The sequence below is a fragment of the Ischnura elegans genome, chromosome 8, assembly GCF_921293095.1.
Source record: "Ischnura elegans chromosome 8, ioIscEleg1.1, whole genome shotgun sequence".
Taxonomy (NCBI): Eukaryota; Metazoa; Arthropoda; class Insecta; order Odonata; family Coenagrionidae; genus Ischnura; species Ischnura elegans.
The window spans coordinates 102,557,399-102,576,674 of record NC_060253.1 but is presented as its reverse complement, the minus strand read 5'-3'; the positions used below and the strand labels follow the sequence as shown (position 1 = coordinate 102,576,674).

At 36.0% G+C, this 19,276-nt stretch overlaps 1 protein-coding gene across 1 annotated transcript in view; it reads right to left on the bottom strand.

Moving 5' to 3' along the window:
- LOC124164475 (peripheral plasma membrane protein CASK-like) overlaps nucleotides 1–19,276 on the bottom strand; it is a 527,806-nt gene that overhangs the window by 34,986 nt on the left and 473,544 nt on the right. Inside the window, exons 5-7 of the mRNA XM_046541802.1 lie at nucleotides 16,337–16,518; nucleotides 11,121–11,192; nucleotides 1,943–2,118 (exon numbers count right to left, since the gene is read on the bottom strand). Coding sequence (XP_046397758.1) covers nucleotides 1,943–2,118; nucleotides 11,121–11,192; nucleotides 16,337–16,518 — 430 coding nt within the window. The remainder of the gene's footprint in view (nucleotides 1–1,942; nucleotides 2,119–11,120; nucleotides 11,193–16,336; nucleotides 16,519–19,276) is intronic.

The following is a 19,276-nucleotide window of genomic DNA, read 5'->3' as shown; positions in this document are numbered from 1 at the left end:
TGACCACTGAACCCCATGACCTTGGTCTACCAGTGATTAACCTTCATACTGGTTATACTGTTTACCTAATACATCCACCAATGCGTGTAAGTCTTTTCGTGACTGGATAATCAGTGCCTGATCACCCATATATGTAATAGACTTAAACATTAAGGCTCCCATTTAAACTCCTACATCTGTCGCAAGCCATTTCCTTCCCATTCGCCTTAAACAGCTAAGGTGACATTGGAGAGTTTTGTCTCACATTCGCCCAATGCTTGTCCTCCCTGATTCTCAATCTACTACCTTCACTTGTGCAACCCAAGCTATTAACAGATTTCAAATGTGTCATCAGGCCCTTAAACCTACTCCAATATTTTAAAGAATGAATGCCCACTGGGCCAGCCCATATTTTCAGAATTTTTTCTAGTCTCAAAATTACCAAAATGAAGTTTAAATTCACACGCTAAACTTTGGTTACTTTAAGACGATAGGAACACATGCCTTCAAGGACACAAAGTACTAAGGCCCAAAAATTAGGGTGTATCTGCAGAAACATTCCATCCCAATGAAGAGCATGAAGATGAATCACTTGAGGACAAGATTTTGACTCTGCTGCCGGAGGATAGAGGGTGGAGGGTAGGTCTCTACTGGAGGAAGTAAGTTGTACAGGCTGCGCTTTCATGGTCCTGCAACACAGGGTAGTGCTCAGGGGGATGAATCAGATTGCAGTTAACAGGTGGATGGGGTAGGAGATGGCTTTGGCAGCTTTAGCCCCCTCCCTAAGTACCTATTTCCCCTAATGGCAACTTTGGCATTAAACTTGTGCTTTGGAGACCACAAGTCCAGGGGTACCTATCCTATGACACTCCATTTCTCAACGTCTGGGAATCACCAATGATGAATTTAAGTTTCAGTAATATGCAGACAAAATTAACAACTGATTTGATGACATTTATGGTTTCTGATCCAAGAAAATTGAAAGAAAAAGTATAGGCAACCCACAAACCATCACCATTCCCCCGAAGCAAATTACAGGCTACCTGCCTGCCTCGCAACCTTACATAAACTCTTCATAAACTTAAACAGAATGCTGCCCACACCCGCTGCATTTCTTACCTTCATATAAACCCAAGAGCTCTCTATATTTCAACATCCAAAATTCCTGGTCCAACATAGTCCTCATTCAGCCAATTATTTCCTTGATATTCAATCACCTCTGCCAGCGACTGCATTCATACAGAGCCTACACAAATTGCTTCTGCCTATTCCAGATCTATGACCATCCTCCTATTCTTTGCATGAATACATGATTTGCAGAGATTGCTCACTTTTTCTTCCACATAACAACTTAACTCTGGCCTACTAGATCACAAAATATCTAAAGCCATGGTAATGGACACATTCACATAGTAAGGTTAAAGTTGTACTTAATTTTCAAAACATCATTCATTTTTTGAAAGGCTCACATCAACATCAAATGGTTATCTCCAAATTATTCCATCAATGTAATTTTATTTGCGCATAAGATGACAATATATGTACAGAGCAGGAAACATTTAAATTGGAAGCAATTAAAGTAATCACCCAACTCTAAATTTTCATGCAATGGAAAAGTGGATGGATGATATCCCCTATAAAACTGGTTCGCTCAGTTACTATAGACATGAATTTAAGAAATGGCTTATTTTCTAGGTTTTGATAAAACATTTGAGTAATAATTTACTCTTGCTGATGATTTTTCTGATAAATAGGATTTTCTATGCCATCCAACAGATGTTGAGACAGGGTAGACATATGGAATAACAAGATTTTTGATTGTATTTTAAATGTAATTGAAATTAAAAAAAACTAAATAAATAATTTATATGCATAAAAATATCAATCAACTGGAGAAAACAATTTGTCTGCTTTGTTAACTTCAACTACATATATATGAGGGACAGAGGGAAAAAATACTCACATTTAACTTTCCCCGGCAAACGGCAGCATAAAGGCGATCTCTAGTGCCTAAAAATGGTAAAGTGCCTGACAGGAGTATGTGTAGGACCACTCCTGCAGACCAAACATCCACACCCTTCCCATATTCCCCTCGCTGAACAATTTCTGGAGCCATGAAGTGAGGTGTACCAATGCGCCCTGTGGAAAATTGTCAGACATTCAGTTAAAAATGGAAACATAGTAGCATGTCATTGGGCCAAGGTATATTTCTTCAATGCCAGAAGTAAAGCAAAATTCAGAGACAGGACATAAATATTTCACACAAAGCAATAAAGATATGCTGATACACAATCAATGTGTGCTTCAATGCCCTTGTAAAGCAAACAAGCATGCTCTTAACTTTCAAGTAGGTATTTTACTATTTACCTTACTTAAATAAGGCAATTGAATCATATTTATTCAATGCATACATATCCAGCATTAACTATCACTGCATTTAATTTACGTTTAGGCTAGGTAAAGTACAGAAGAAACTAATGGAAATGCTAAAAGAGATTATAATTATCTTGAAGAGAAAAATAATGCAAACATTTACTTAGAGCCCATGCCCAAAATCTACATTATAAGGAAAGAGGTACAACGCACCAAAAAAGCACAAAATTTCTACAGCACTAGAACTACAGCAGCAAAATTCCAAAGCATCTACACAAAAAATATTTACTAGTACATATTCACTCTGCTGTGGCCATTCAAGTTCAAGTATGCATATAAGTGGGGGAGGAAGCTTGGAATAACAAAATAATGTCACACCAGGGGGTAGCAGGGATTTTGGACCAAATTTAGAAAAGATATTTCTCCATCATAACATAATGAAAGAGAGACTATAAATCTTTGAAATAGCTTGCTTGTTAATGACATTCCCTACATACAATCTTCTTTATAGCCAGCTTCAGAACTCAAACACGCAGTTGACAATGGCTTCAGCCATCACTACTCCCTAAACCTACAGTTTACCCATTTTAAGTTTTGAATGAGAATATTTCATCAATTAAATACAATCAGTTAGTCCCCAGCTCCATCAGTTATGGTTTCAAAGTTAATATTAATAAATGGTATCCCACACCGACTTAGCACAATAATAGGCCAACCAGTGCTTAAAACCATTTAAATATGACTAATATAAAGAGCTAAAACTGCAGAGGGTAGGCATTTCTAGATGACCACATCCATAACGGTGTACATATACAGGCCAGTCTGCAGGGCTGAGACACATAAAAGGTACATAAAGGGCAGGATCAAAGAGTAGTAGGACTGAATTTCCGTGGCAATTTCTATAGAGCGATCAGACCACCTAGCTGCGATAAAGGGGAGCCTTCCGAAGAGTCCAATACTTTTTCCCATCACTTGAGGCCAAGCAGAAAATAAGCACATTGATTTCTGTGAACCTCTGTAAAGAAGTGCGGTCGCAATCCTAAATGGAAAACAATGGAAAGCAGCTCTACGCCATCAAATTCTGCATTAAACTAAGGAAAATTACAATGGAGACCCTGGAATGATTAACCCATAGTCTGTGGTAACATTTTTATACATTTTTCACGCTGACTGTAGCATTTACCCAAAATTTTTATTGCTATCTGGATATCTTGCACTTGGGCACTCCTGCTCACCATAAGGATCGCCATTGCTAAGGGGCTTAATTCTACCAGATCAGCCCTACTGGTAGGGGGTGCCTCCTGCATAGGGGGTCTCTTCTGCTCTGGCTGACAATTAAAATCATAAACTCCCACAGCCCAAGGGTTATGGATGCCTGCAGGGATACTGCCATGAGCCGCTCAACATTGCTCGAGAGGGATAAGCTATTCTGGAAGGGAAGAGAGCTCGTTGAAGACAACATAGCATGACGGTCACCAGTCAACTTCCAAGGATTGATGAAAATATGGCCAAATTAAAGGCATGGTGTGGTTCACAGGGAAACTGTAACTTCTGGACAGAGTGTGAATGTAAGTCCTTATGTGGACATGCTTGACAGGTGGCGCAAATGTGTCCTCCGCATGTGGCAAGCAATTGGTGATTGCTGGAAGCTCCACCATGACAATGCGCCATGCCACACTGCACCACTGGGAGTTTCTGGCCAAGCACAGCGTTGCCATGTTGCCTTATTCCTTCTACAGTCCAAATCTGGCACCACCAGACTTCTTTCTCTTTCCTTGGCTCTGGCAAGGCTTTAAGGGAAACTGATACAGCTTCATTGATGACGTCAAAGGGACCAAGACAGCTGTCTGAAGGCGATCCCAGAAAGCGAGTTCAAGAAGGCTTATGTGCAGTGGGAATCACTATATATGTGTTGAAGCACAAGGGTGCTAGGAATACTAAGAATTTGTACCAATTAGTTTATTAAGAAATTTTAAATTGCCTAATTCAAACCTATTACCTTTTGATCCTACCCTGTTCACCTGATATCTAGTAGCAGACGAACCCTATCTGCACAATACCTGAGTAGCATTTGGCTAGAGCAATTTCACCGTGAGTACAAAGCTTGAGTACTGCTTGGGCTGAGGTTCATGGCTACTGTAGCCCTTACATTGCCAGTGGTTATTCAGCTCCACATATCAATTTTTTAAGGTAGACCCACTCACTCAGTCAGTGATTCAACTCAAAGGAAGGGTTGGATAGGTGAGATACTTTTCAAGGAGGTCATTTCTATTCTAATTGGGGAAATATAACTCCGCCGGGAAATGGGTGACCTCAGCAATCTTAATCAGAAAATTCATAGGAATGGAATGCATTCCTACTGTGTGTATACTAGACCAGTGAAAAAGGAACTTGTACGAGCAAGTAAAATTTAAAATATAAAATAATATACACAATGTCATTAAAGTGATTACTTTTTCTTGATAAAAGGTCATCACTGAATACATATATACACGTAGGCTATATATCATAGAAATGGTGAACTTAATAGCATTAAAAAATTGGAAAACATTCATCTCTTTCAACTAATTAATGCTTCCAAAATGTAAATACCAGCATAAAATCACTGCTATTCTATTTCTTTTTATCAAACAGAAACTTTTTATGAAACAGAGTTACAACACCTAGAGCTTATTGTTCCAATAAATAAATTTCTATGACTATGCCTTTACTAACTCTAAATAGCTTTCATAACCTCAATAATAAAACAGGATTCCAAGTTGAAGATGGAGTAAAGAGGAGTCATGCAAGATATGCAGACTGAAGACTGTTTGAAATCTACAGGAAATGGGTCATGAGAACAAATGGAATTTAAATCAAAAGAAATCCACGCAACACATCTATAATAGAAAACAAATTATGTTCACAAACTCAAGCAGAACATGATGTATGGTACCACTGAATTGATGAGATGCTTTCCCTATTTTGCATATTTTAAAATACTATGGTAGTACTTCACTTAATGAATAAGAAAAGGTCCTCTTAGAAATATTTTTTAAGAACCGTGGAACAAAATACCAGAAGTACCTATTCAACACCAGCAGTCATTTCAATCACCATGACAGATAAATAAGCACTTACATACATTTTCCATTGGCTCTAAGTTAGACTAAAATGGTTGCTATTTTTAAATAAGGGGAGTAATTACTTCCAAAACCCAGGAACCAGATATACCACTGACAGGAGTGAGGTTTACGTGTCCAAAATTGGCACCCAAGCTGATATTTATCCATTAACTTGGATTATCTACCTAATTACACATTTAATAATTAATTTCAACAAACAAAATCAGGGGAAGTCTGGATAAGAAACTCGGAGGTGTCTCAGGGTGGATCGATTGAGAGCCCCTTCCACGGGGTGGAGAAAAACTGTGTCACAAACTTCAAACCCTGGATGGCTGATGCTCGTAGGAACTAAAATTACCAATCATTAGTGATACGTGAAAATTGCATATGCAATAAATGCGATAAACGTGAATATAAATGCGACATAGGCGAGATGACTGGACTTTCATGATATTTAAACTACAAATTTGATTTTCAATGGCTAAGTTCGTAAATTTAGTGCCGATCCCGCCCCTCGCTGCACCACTTGACAGTGGGCCTTACTGCTTATAGATGGTTACTTGTATTTTCATCAGCGGCTATTAGCGAGGTTGAGAGAGAACCCTGATTGTAGCTTCTGTGATGTTAATCAAATATTTCTCACCATCTGCCCAGATAAAAACTGAGTTTGGTAATGCTGCATTCCATACAATCTGGACACCAGTTGGTATCATTTATGCAGAGAGGTTTTTCAGCCAGTACAGTCTAGTTGTGACTGACAGACGCAACCGGTAGAAGGAAGAAGGCTTTGAAACTTGTTCAATGTTGATGTTCAACTAGTGTAAATGATATTCAGGCTAGTGATATCATTTTTCATTATTTACTTTGTCTTATTTCTTAATTTATTATTGTTATACCCCATAATTATTTAAACTTTTCCATATTTTTTCACACAACTTATTTCATCACACTTTGTCGTCAACTAATAGTGCTACATTATGAAAATAAAGAAAACAATAGATGCTACAAAATGCTATAAACTGCAATTGAAAGTGCTACAAAATTAAAGTGAAAGTGCTATTTTCACGTATCTCTACTAACTGTGCTTTAGGCCAAAATGCACCATATTTAAACACCTTTTCGACACAGTTGCATATCATGTTGGAAAAGTACAGGACGGGGGAAGTTTGTTTGTGCGAACTTACAACCATAGCACTGCCAGTCAATCGACGAATGATTAAATGGGTTCGCAAGGGCAGACATTTAAAGCAAGATGCAATCTCCAGCAGGCAATGAAGCATTCAAAGTCGTGAGTTGTTCAGATCATCTGACCACAGAGCAAACTCACGGCCAATCAGAGCGCTTGGCTCAAAGTTTCCGTGATTTAACCCTAAGGCTGCGGGAACGATTTTGAATGGTCTGCACGGTGAGTGCGAGGAAAACATTTTTCAATGTTTGACCAGATTTCCTTACCACTGGCAGCCTTTCCTTAAGAATTTATTGCCGTCCTTTCCGCGGTTGCTTGAACTAGGCCCAACCTAGTGGCAGAGAGCACAAAGGCATCTTTCGAGGTATGGGTACCCTCACCACGGGTAACACTACCCAGATTATCCCTTCTCCCAGAGAGAGCTCCCTACTCTCCAAGGCACATTCACGATGAAAACAATTCCAATGAACCCTTGCATTTCCTAGGAATTTATATTTCTTCCCGTTGTCCATTAGCTGGGGAAACTTATTTAAAAGCATTGGTTTCTCTTTCTTATACTTTTGGTGGTGGGTCTTCCGTCCCTGCGTAATTACCAAGGACATACTATATTCACGGTCTGTCTTCAGGGGGAAGGTTGGGCAGTCCTGGATTATGAGGGTCCCCTACCTGCTAGGCACACGCCTGGGGTCAACGGAAAAATATTTTTGCCACTCATGTCCCGCAAGCAGTGGCAGAAAAATTTTGACACTCCCGCAGCTAAAGGGTGTGTTTTTGACTTGAACATAATTACTAATTTTTGTTCATCATTTTGGCATCAGCTATCCTGGGTTAAAATTTTGGGACAGAATTTTTCTCCACCCTGTATAGCCACTGCCTTGGCTATCAGGAATCAAATGTAAGTTCAACAGATTCAGGCGTAATACAGTGGAAGTTCGACATGTTGAAATGAAAAGAAGTTACACTTTTCCACAATAATTATTAGCAACTACCTTTCTTTTCAATCAAATAAAAATGACAAATTGCCTCTCAGCCTCCAACCCAGATGCTAACTATCTCTTTGAGTGGTTGAAAGTGGATTGGCAGACTGGCCTGTTAAGCTTCTCTTGCATTCAAAATGAGTCATGAGACTGAGAGAACAAAATCTTCACGCCTCTCTCATTTTTCTGAGAACTGCAAGAGCCCATTTCAAGTGAAATCCCTGTATGAAGAGGAGTTTGGAAAACATGAACATCACTGTGATGAATGCCTAAGTAGTTATAGCAGCTAACCCTTGCATGTAGTACATATAACTGACTGGTTGAGATACTGATTCGTACATAAATATTCTCTCTTATGTATTTCTAAACCAGCATCAATAAGAAACATTATTTTAGGGTAAACAACAAACTCAGTTACTACTGATATAGTCAAAAGGTCTAAAATGGATTCTTTGAGAGTAAGATGAGGAGGAGAAGACAGATACAGAGGAGGATGTTCAGCACATCAGGTGCGCAACAAGGAATTAAGGCTAGGGGGGTTTTAGGAGAAGCTAATGCTGGGGGTATGGAATACAGGAGATGCAGGTGCCCTCCCCCAGAAAATGTTTAAGATAAATGGTTCAAAATGGTGAGTATTACAGCTTTCTGAGGGATATTTTATTACTTCTTAGTCTATTCTATAAGTAATATTATCCTATTAAGTAAAATGGGTTATATTTTAAAATTTCTCTGAGTTCTGGGGGGTTTTACCCCCCAAAACCCCTCCTCGCTGAGCCACTGCAGTGTGTAATATCTTTCAAATCAATGAAGCATTTAGATCTGCATAGAGAAGGGTGGAATCCAACCGCTTGGGTCGTGCGCTCCTTCCTTCCCCAGATTCCCTTCTCCCCACAGTTCTCCTAAATCTGTTGATGCTATTCCATGCCCCCTCAACTATCTTCCAAATATTTAACACTATATTTCAGCATCCCTGAATTAAATCGCAACCAATGGCACAAGAATTGGGTTGGTTCCCACTTTTGTGCCAGCTCTGATTCCTGTTCAGTTCCCGCTACTGGTGTGGGTTTTGGTTTGTAATCAAGTGAATAATTCAATCAATAAATTTTCAAATTTTATCGATGATATTCATGTGGGTACATGGTCATACCCAGCGAGGAGCAGGGGGGGGGGGGCAGGTGCCTTCCCTTTTTTTTCATCCCTTAATCACCCAGAAAATTAATTATTTTCTATTGAATTCAGAGAATAATTAATAAGAAATTTCCTTAATTAAAAGACACGTGCCTGAATAAGAATAAATTAAACCATGGGTAATGCAGTTGTCTGATTAAATGGGACCCTGCCAGTAGGGCATATTGGTACTGTGCATCTCTTTAAGTTCATTTGTATTATTATGACTGAAAAGTAATTGTACTATGAAAAATTCCACTCAATATGAAATTTGGAATATGATGATATGATTTGGAATATGCAAAGTACAATTACTTTCCATCAACAATAATGGAATTCCACAAAGTATTAGCGGCTACAATCAATTTTATTTGCATTACTTAGAGAGCTTAACTGTGAATCGATTGTTTTGGCCTTGCAATAAAAGATTGCTGAGTTATGGAGAAGTTTTAGTATCTCTAATAAAGGTACATTCAAACTTAATTTCAATTCAATATAAAGATAGCACATATTACAAAACAGACAAACTTCACAAAAATTTATCTATTCTAAGACTCTCGTAGAGGTTGATAATCTATGAAAGTTAATACTAGAAGATACCACATTGTGACATAAGTCAGAATAATATATTCCTCGATTAAAGTTTAATAACTAAAAACAGCATAATTGTTTACATGCATATTCAATGAAAAATCTTGATAACCCACACCACGTACACATCAAAATTATTGACACATTGTCAATGTTGTAATGAAGGAAGATATAAGTGCGACTATTCATGCTTTAAATTACAAATATTTAGACATCAAATTATGAGTTACAATCACAGTCAGGTTAATTTAGACCATAGAATAATTTGTTTCACCAGCATCTCCTTGATTATAAATTGGCAGTTTAATATGGTTTCATAATTTAGGTAATCCCTCTGTTATTATTTGAACATACATATACAGATCTAAAACATCAAACAACGTACCAAACATTAAGAATGATCTGAAGACTGATTCATAAAAATCAAAATGCAAAATATTATGGCTTGGAGGGCACCAATAATAAACCCGCATAATTGAACATTTTTCATCACTCTCATATTTCAAGAATGTCAAATAAATACACATTTTCTAACTTGCTACATAAAATAAGTGCTTGTCGGTGAGACTCGTATGTAAGAGCTGTATTAAAATCCACAGTATTTACTTGTAATTATTTTGTGTAAAAAAATTAATGCTTCAACGGTGAAAACAGGAAATTTTTAATAAACCATTCAATAAATATATGTTGACCCGAGATTTAGTGCATGTGAAATATTCATGAATGGTGAAGTGAGAAAAAGATAACGACAATGGAAAATATGGAGAGAGCAATGAAAAAATGAACTCTACATGTGAAAGTGGCTCTTTGACACACTTACAGTGAGTACATAAAATAAATATTTTATTCATAGGGAACAACAATAATTAATGAAAAGCAATAGTGATGCAACATACTTAAAAATATGTTACTAAGGCAGGGGAATTGTAAACTCTACATAAACTCAATAACATGCCTATATATTTTCTTATTTTCTGAAACAAGCCATCATTATCTGATTTCTTGAAGGAGAAATTTGAGTTATGCTAGATGAATACTAAGTTTGAAATATACTATCTAGGTCGAGTTCATTGCTTTCCCGTCATTAGCCTTAACGAATATATGGGCTCAAAGTAGTAGCTACACTTCTAGAGTTACAACTCATCTAAGTTTAGTTTCTCAAATCTACCCATTTAGAGTTATACCTCTAAATTAGGAGTTCTCAAAATGGTTGTATAGCATGTTAGATCATGCTATCGGAGGAGATATTTCTTTCAACCATGACTTTTAGAGCATGAATGGGGTGCCAACAAATCATATCCCATGTTTGCAAGATAGACACAAAGTTTGTCACAGCAGCCTGAAAATCTTAATTTACCCACTATAGCCCATGTTTGCTCCAGTAACTTTTGCAGCATTATTCCATGCAGTATAATAGTATATTTCTTAGCACAAGTCACAAACAAGGTAGCATATGGCAATGGCTAATCAGTCAGTGCAGCATCTGCCCTCATTTGTCAAGGTGTGAATCAGCCTTCAACTCATCACAAAGCAAAATACTTGCACATAGAAGAAGTACATGAAGTGGGGAAAAATGGGTAGGTACTGACAAGTAACGGCTCAGTAATATACAAACATAAAACAGAAGCAAAAAGACTTGGACACACATAGAGAAGTCAACAGTAGCATACATCCCAGCCACATAAGAGGATTCGAGTGAAAAGTAGTTGGTGCATTTTTTTGATAGCACCACCACACCCTTACCCTCTTGATCTGCCTTCAAATACAGCCTCCCACTGTGACTCAGGTTGGGTCGATACTCTGATATTAAGATGTCTGCATGTCCACAGCCAATGTCATGGGGGCACGTGATGGAGATTGGATTGAAGTAGTGCAGTTTTGGGGTTGGATATGAGGGCACAGTAAAGGATAGTTTTATTTTAAAAAGATCAACAAAATGATTATAGAGTCAGATTCATGGAAAACTTATGTTTTTTTTGTGAATTGCAATACAAGAGAAGACTCAAATACCTCAGCATATGGCTTAAACTGTAGCCAAAATAAAATAAACAATCACTGGCAATATTTTCCCAGCAAGACAATTCATGTGCAAATTTATAGGATACATTTTGAGTCCATTTTTTCAATACATGACCTGTGACCCATTAAAATATCATAGAAACAATTTTTTTTATCAATAAATTCAAAAGTTTCAATTTACAAATGTATTTTACACATCCAAGACACTGCAAAGATATTTTAAAGTTTCAGCACTTCATCAGAAATTTGCACACATGTGAAATACACCATAAAAAGTGTTCATGTATAATTTCTAACAAGCCAAAAGATTTAGCAGCAGCCATATCGTTGCCTCAAGATATAAGGAAAGAAAAACCTTAAGTAATCTTGGCAGTTGAAAACTAAATCATTTCCTCATAAAATTTTCATAAAACAACTGAAATCGCATTTCAAAAATTAAAATATCAAGAAATTTCCTTAGAGATAGTGTTGTCAACAATTTTTCCTATCTGGGCCAATACTAATCTTATACTAAACATCTATTCCTTTGAACTAAAGTTAGTCATACTGACTAAATTTCCTGTCTCAGTCAAGTCTCATGTACAGCAACAAGTATAAACACAGATACGGATGGCGAGATTTCTCGTCATTTTTTTCCCGAACGTTCCGGACGGATGACGAAGATTCTCGTCATTTAGGCGCGTCAACCTAAACAATTTTAAAGCGTGTAATACGTATTCATTAGTACATTTTCAGTTGGTTTTCGCTATTCATAATGAACTGATGCATCATAACGTTTGATTGGGTAAAGTTATATTCTAAATATTAGCTTTTTAACCATGTTTAAACCAAAAGCATATTTCCAATCTCGACTCCTCCACCCAGAATGTGCGTTCCTAGGAATTTAAATACCCCGCTACGCAACGTGCTAAATTTTCAGTCATGATGAGACCAAACACAGCAGACTCCAGATTATCTGGGCTAATGACGGGGAGAGGCACCACAAATAATCGGAAAACACCAATAATCCAAACTTTCACTTAAATTTCTGGTCATTTCCATGATTAACGTAAATTAAACAATCTAATATTATTTACGTACATTTTCAGTTATTATAGATTGCTTTACGGAATCATTCAGAGCTTTATTTTCCCATTGTTGACCATTGAAAAATTGTCTAAAATTAATAAAGAGTTTTTTCCCACAGCTGATCGTCGTCTGCAAAGTGTCGCTGTAGGATAGCATTAAAATGCAATTATGTATCGTGGTGCTTTTACATCAATTTTATTTTTTATAAAAATTGCGGAAAACGTCAAAGGAGCGTGAACTAATACACGGATAATTCGCATCATGGATAAACTGCAGCCGGATAATCAGTAGCCGGCTGTAGGTCAATGAACATGATTTCATTTCGGTTCTCAAAAACAGAGCTGCTGAGAACATGTTCCAGTACTTATGCTCGGCAAAAGCCCATTAAAAATTTAAAAACTCTGTTTTTCGCTAAAACTCCATTTTAATTACTTGCAAATCAAGTAAAATTGAAACCTTAATGCTTTTCATGAGTATAATTTATAACTGAGACCAACAGTGGTGGATGACTGCAATGAGTCCTCGCCATTAAAATCAAGAGGCAGGAAAAATGTTACCTATGGCTGTGTGTCACATATTTTTTTTAATATTTCTGCAATACCATTATTTTTGAATTAGTGAATTGGCCAAGTAATGTGATGTGCCTTTTGCTTATTATATAGGACGAGAAAATGCAGTGGATGAGAATTTTAATTATTTGAGAAATCAGATTAATGACTGCTGATACCTAAGTGGTTCGTAAATTACTTAAAAATAAATCCCAAATTATCAAATAATTTTTACCAGCAATGTCAGAATATGCTAGTGCAGAGAAATACAGGTATAAAGTTCCATTTCCTTACTATAATGTACCAGTATCACTATATATGTAAATATTTTTATTTGGATGATCTAGATGGTACTGAAATCTTCAGGATAAAACCAGAATCTGACTCCATTAATGACTAAAGGCACATAGGGGTACAAAAGAAGACAGCAAAGAAGAGAAAAAAGAATCGACATGCAAGTTATTAATAAACAGCCACCAAAACAAACCTGAAATGTTCTTTACCTCCACCAGAATGAAGAAAATGTCCTACCTAAACGAGGAACAAATATTAATCTTATCCAATAAGGAGTCCCGTATGTCAGTTGAGAGATCCTTTAGTATGGAAAACCAAAATCTTTACGTGTGGCAACCAATAAATTTTTTTCTACAAATATAGAAGGCTGAAAATGAGTCAAAGCATAGGAGCCTAACTTACTCGTTAACCTTTGCAGAACCTCAGGAATTCTTTAGGGTTTAATTTACACTGCATCAAGGTTTATGAATACATATATGATAACCTTTACCACCATGTAAACTTCTTGGAAAAGTAAAATATTTAAATATAAAGTTAAGGTAACCAAAAGGGATGGTATCTATAGCTACCACCAGATAGCAATTCAACTAACTTTGCAGCCGATAGAAAATGAAATTTAAGAAGGTGTTTTAACAACTAGGTATTTTGCTCAATTGTCCAAAGGGCCCCAGTTTTTGAAATATATTCAATATAAAGTACTCAAAAAGCTAGAAATTCTCTTTTGCACTCTTCTGGAGTCCTAGCAATGAAGTAAAAATATCCCTGTAAATGAGAATGGCCATTATGCTGTGATATTAATTTATCCTGAGTAGCATAAATTTAACCTTTTACTTATACTTTCTGTCAATAACATTAAAAAAAACAAAGGCTCCCATTGGAGGACGGAGCAAAAACACTTTTTCTCAGAATTTCATTTTCTAAAACCCTGCAAAGTTTGATCACCACCTGTTGGTGACACTCGGATAACTTGCCTTGTTTTTCAGTTCAATATATTCTAAAAACAGACTCAAATTAATTAATAAAAGTAAATTTCTTATAAAATGACAATGATGATTGCACAGGCTGATAAAGGATCAAGTGCTTGGATGAAGGCAAATCTATGCCAGAGGGGTTATCTACTTAAATGCTATGATATCATTGGTATATGATGGTATATATGTATGCTACGCTATCATTGGTATCATATTGGTACATATATACCAAGGGGAATACATTTTTCACCTCAGGAGACAGAAAGATGCCTTCCTACATCCATTCTGGATCTACCTCTCAACAGTCATCATAAAAGTTAAACCAGCACAAAGTTGTTATGAATAAAATGTTAAATAAAAAATAATGTTCAGCTATCAGAATATATAAAAATTAAATATTATAAACTGCATATGCTTCCATCTATGTTATAAAATGCATTTGAACCAAAACCATTAGTAATGTAATTATGCATATTAATATAAACTAAACTAATTCAACTAATAGCCACCCTGTCAGAAAATCAATATGATTAGTAAATAATTATTATGTAACTAGTTTATTGAAATGGTATGTTAATTCATTACTACGTTTCCATGGCATAAGAGAACTTAATAGTCCTTAATAATAATAATCCTAAATAGAGGAATAAATAGTAGTTTCCAACATGAAAAATCTAAATAATTTTTGAGTTTTTTTTTACTGAAAACAGCAACTTTATTGACCTCTCATTTTATTTCCTTCAAATATTCTTCAATTAGATAAGTTTTTATTGGAATGATAATCAGTTATTACTCATTATGCAGAAGAATTATAAGATTTAATATGAATCTAAACTGAACAAATACAATTATTTCAGTACTTCCTCATGAACATCGAGCATAGAGAACTCACATATTGGCACGTAAAGTTCCATAACCAAGACAGAATCACTAATTATCTGCCACTGATATGCATATATCAATGACTCACACTTGCATCTGCTAAATATCATATGAGCCATACCTTCCATTGAGTGTTAATTCTACAGGAATTTATTTAAATGAGAAAACCTTGATATAATGGTAAAATTTTATGAGTAATACACACTGGCAATACATATTATGTCAATGATCATTATGCTGTTTTAATTAGAATATTAACAGTAAATCGGTGATGGAATTTGCTTTTGAAGAAGTCCCAAAACAACAATTTACAGATTATTCCCAAAATTCCATTCCCTTATTGTTCTCTTAAGATTAGGTATAAGGATTCTTCAGAATTAATTTTGGAACCTCCTCTCATTAATTTAAATAAAAAAATTATAAAAAATAATGCCATAAATTTAAACTGTAAAAGCCATTAGACATTTTAAAAATAAAATAATAAAAGTACAACAGAAAATGAGGAAAAAATGGAAAGGATGAAAATATTATCATTACCCATTGAAGAATAAAAATAGAAGTGAGATTTGTAAAGAATGACCAATTATTGAACAAAAAATATTTCTTTTTACTTTTTTATTAATATTTATGCATGGAAGTAAGTGCACATTTCCAGGCAAGGAAAACAGCATAATGAGAATATCCATGAGTACATCACCTACTTGTAATATTTCAATAAATTTCAACACACATAAAATTTGTTAGACACGGCATTTTGTAAATAAAACCGTAATTAAAGTGATGGTGTAAGTTTCCTTAAAAAGATTAGTTAAATAGAAAGGAATTCATTTATAATTTTTAATGAGGTCATAAAAATGAGTCTATAGTAACATCATGATAGTAGATGAAAAAAATAAAATTTAGAATCCATTGTATATAAAGCATTTTCTGCTTGAAATAATTATGAATGCTAATTGACAGAAGATTTAAAATAAGAGCTGTAAAAGGAGCATCAAAGAAAAGGGGAATATTTTATAAAAGGAAATTTTGCTAAATTAAAACAACTTAAAATGACATAATAGAGAGGTAATTGAGAACACCAGGAAAGGGATTCCATTGAACTATTATTGATAAAACGTTTAAAAAATAAACACATATCACACTTAGAATGAAAAACATGTCAATTAATCCAACTTACCGTCTCCTGTTGGCTGGGGTCTCCCATCAACTAGTTGAACAGCTACGCCAAAGCCCCCAAGCTTCACGGGTGCCGAGTTTTCTTTGTTTGCCAGGAGTATGCAATGTGGCTTAACGTCCCGGTGAACAATGTCATTCTCGTGGCAATACCGAAGGGCTTCAAGAACTTGCCTCATGTAATGGCTGGAGGGAAAGAAAGAAATAATTGTAAAATGCATTGACTGGACAATTAATTCATAAAATTAAAATAAGGGATTAAAAAAACAATAAAATGTAATATGTAATTATTACTATCATAAATTTGGGCAATGCTTTTGACTTAATGTGGGGGGTGGTAGTAACCAGTTAAAAATATTTTACCCCAAAATTATACATCCTACTCCCAATTTTGAAGTCAATAGAAATAAGGCGAACTTTTCAGTGTGAATGACAATTGTTAGTAATTATTTTGAGTTAGAAAAACACAGTAAGAAATCCACAACAATACACAATTTAAAAATCATTTCTTAGTTTTGCAAGAGGACCCTAGGAAACAAACATTTCTGTATTTAATGTAGTTCTCGTCCATTCAAAGCTTAAATTACACCACTTGGCAGCTCTGACTGCACCAAGAAAAGTCTCATATTGAAAGCCAAATTTGTCAATGCTACTTCTATGCAGTGCTTAATTTCTAAAACTACAGGTACTGGAATGCATACCAACACATTCAGTCCACACAATTTTCAAATTTAAGCCCCTCTGGAACTTACAATTTATGTAAACTTGTAATAAAAGTCTCAATGAGGAATCATGTTTTACCAACTACAAAAAAATGATGAATTTTTCGACGCAACCCAATTTTCTATGAGAGGTACTGGAATGCTGTTCCGGCAAGTTCCAGCCAAAATTAAGCATTGCTTCTATGACAGGAAGAAGAAAAGAATTGTTAGAAAAAGAATCACAGACCCATACTATAATATCCCGGCATGGAGCTCATTTGAAAGCTTTTAGTCACACAATGCATTATATTATGGCAGCTGGAAGTATGGATTTACTTGGGGTAGGGAACTTAAATGTGATATCAAACTTCTACATCCACCAAGTTGTGGGAAGAGGGAAGGAAAAGAAAGAGAAATTCCCTAAAAGCAAGCTGTAAAGCAAAATGGTCTTTCCCCCGCTAAAAAAAACTATTTCTGCATATTTTAATTCATTTTTCTGTTTCATTCATTGCCACACCACCAAAGACAACGCTACTTGGCCTTTACATTGGGGTTTTCATAAAATTCAACTATTAATTGTACACAAACATCCATGCCTAGGATAGGGACAACATACCCAAGCAGGACTCGAACCCACGGCCTTCGGTTTGGTAGGCGAGGACTTTAACTTGCAATACTTTCCAGCATTAATATGTCTGATTTCTGATGGGCGCACACAAGCAGCTTTTGAATATTCATGAAATTATTAATAAAAGACACTTTGTTATTTCCACAATATATTTTTTTTATTCCAACCAGTTTCAGCTGCTACACCATTATCAAGTACATTTAAAAAATCCTTTTTTATACTTTGGATATTTCATTTACATGATAATGGTTTAACAGCTGAAACCAGTCGGAATTTAAAAAATATATTGTGGTAGTAACAAAGTGTCTTTTATTGATAATATGGAGCCCTTCCACTAAGTACAAGCTTCAAGTTTCGATTTAATTTTATATTCATCAATTATTTGTTAAATAATTTTTGGTTAAACTGGTGAAATAAATACTTCATAAGTATATCTCTATTTTCACAGAAGTGATCTAGTTATCATCATACGCATTAATTGATGCTGTGGCCAAAGCAGCCGAATTCAAGAAAATTATAACTTCTACGGCGTAATCCGGTAAGCGCATCTTCGAAGGAACCAAAATTTAAAACTTAGTGTTAAAGAGGTGGGTGGTAGTAACCAGTTAAAAATATTTTAATTCGCGTTCAACAGCGATCGTTAAGCTTTCCCGGAGAGGCTTAAGGATAATATTTCGAGTTGCATAACTCCCAGGAAACTTGGTCTCTTTAAGATCATGTTTTGCCTTCCCACACATAGATGACGATAATCTACCACAAAAATGTAAAACATGCACATCATGAGCCTAACCTTCCCTCGTGGCGTACATGACCTCAGCTGCCGGCCGCCTACTACAACTATCATACACTCATTGGGATGTTTTCTAAAGTGAATTTTTAATCATTCAGTGAAACATTTCAAGGAATTAGATGAACGAACATTTAATGTACACTTTTATAAACTTGTTTTTCTATACGCACACGGTTGAATGAGCTCCAATCGGAACATTTTCCTAGTAGCTTTGTAACACGTAGTGCGGTTAATATTCTTTTCTCGCGAGGCCAGGGGAAAATTTTTTTGGTCGTTGTTTTTAGGGGAGGAAGGGGTGGATCCTTACTCAGATCTAAATCTAAATACTACCCCACAAGCCACCAGAAAAGGCGTGTGGCAGGGGGTGTTCGGACACCAGCCGTCTACACATAAAAAGTAAATGCTCAAATAGAATTACGACTAGCATTTTTTAAAGTCTCTTATGGTTCGGGGAAACACGAATTCCCATACCTGTCCGTTGGGTAAAATGTCTCTCTTAATTTATCGCTTCTGTCGGACCTAAAAATATAGTGGGGCTCTAAGATGATGTTCTCCTCGTCGCTCCTAAATACATCTTTTCTCAATTATTCAAGCAATCTAGGCCTGGCTTCCGAGTCTCTAGCGGCTTCCAGCTTAGCGGCGCCTTGGTGGTATGCAGCATAACAAAAAGCTGTAGTTCCTTCATCTGAAGTTCAAGTTCTGTAGTGCATTTGGAATGAAAACGTGATGGTTAGTAACTATTAATAAGAGGGTATCCATTAATGACGTGAGGCGTTTAGGGGGGTAGGGTGTCAAGCCGATTCTCATCCAATCTAACGTGGGGGA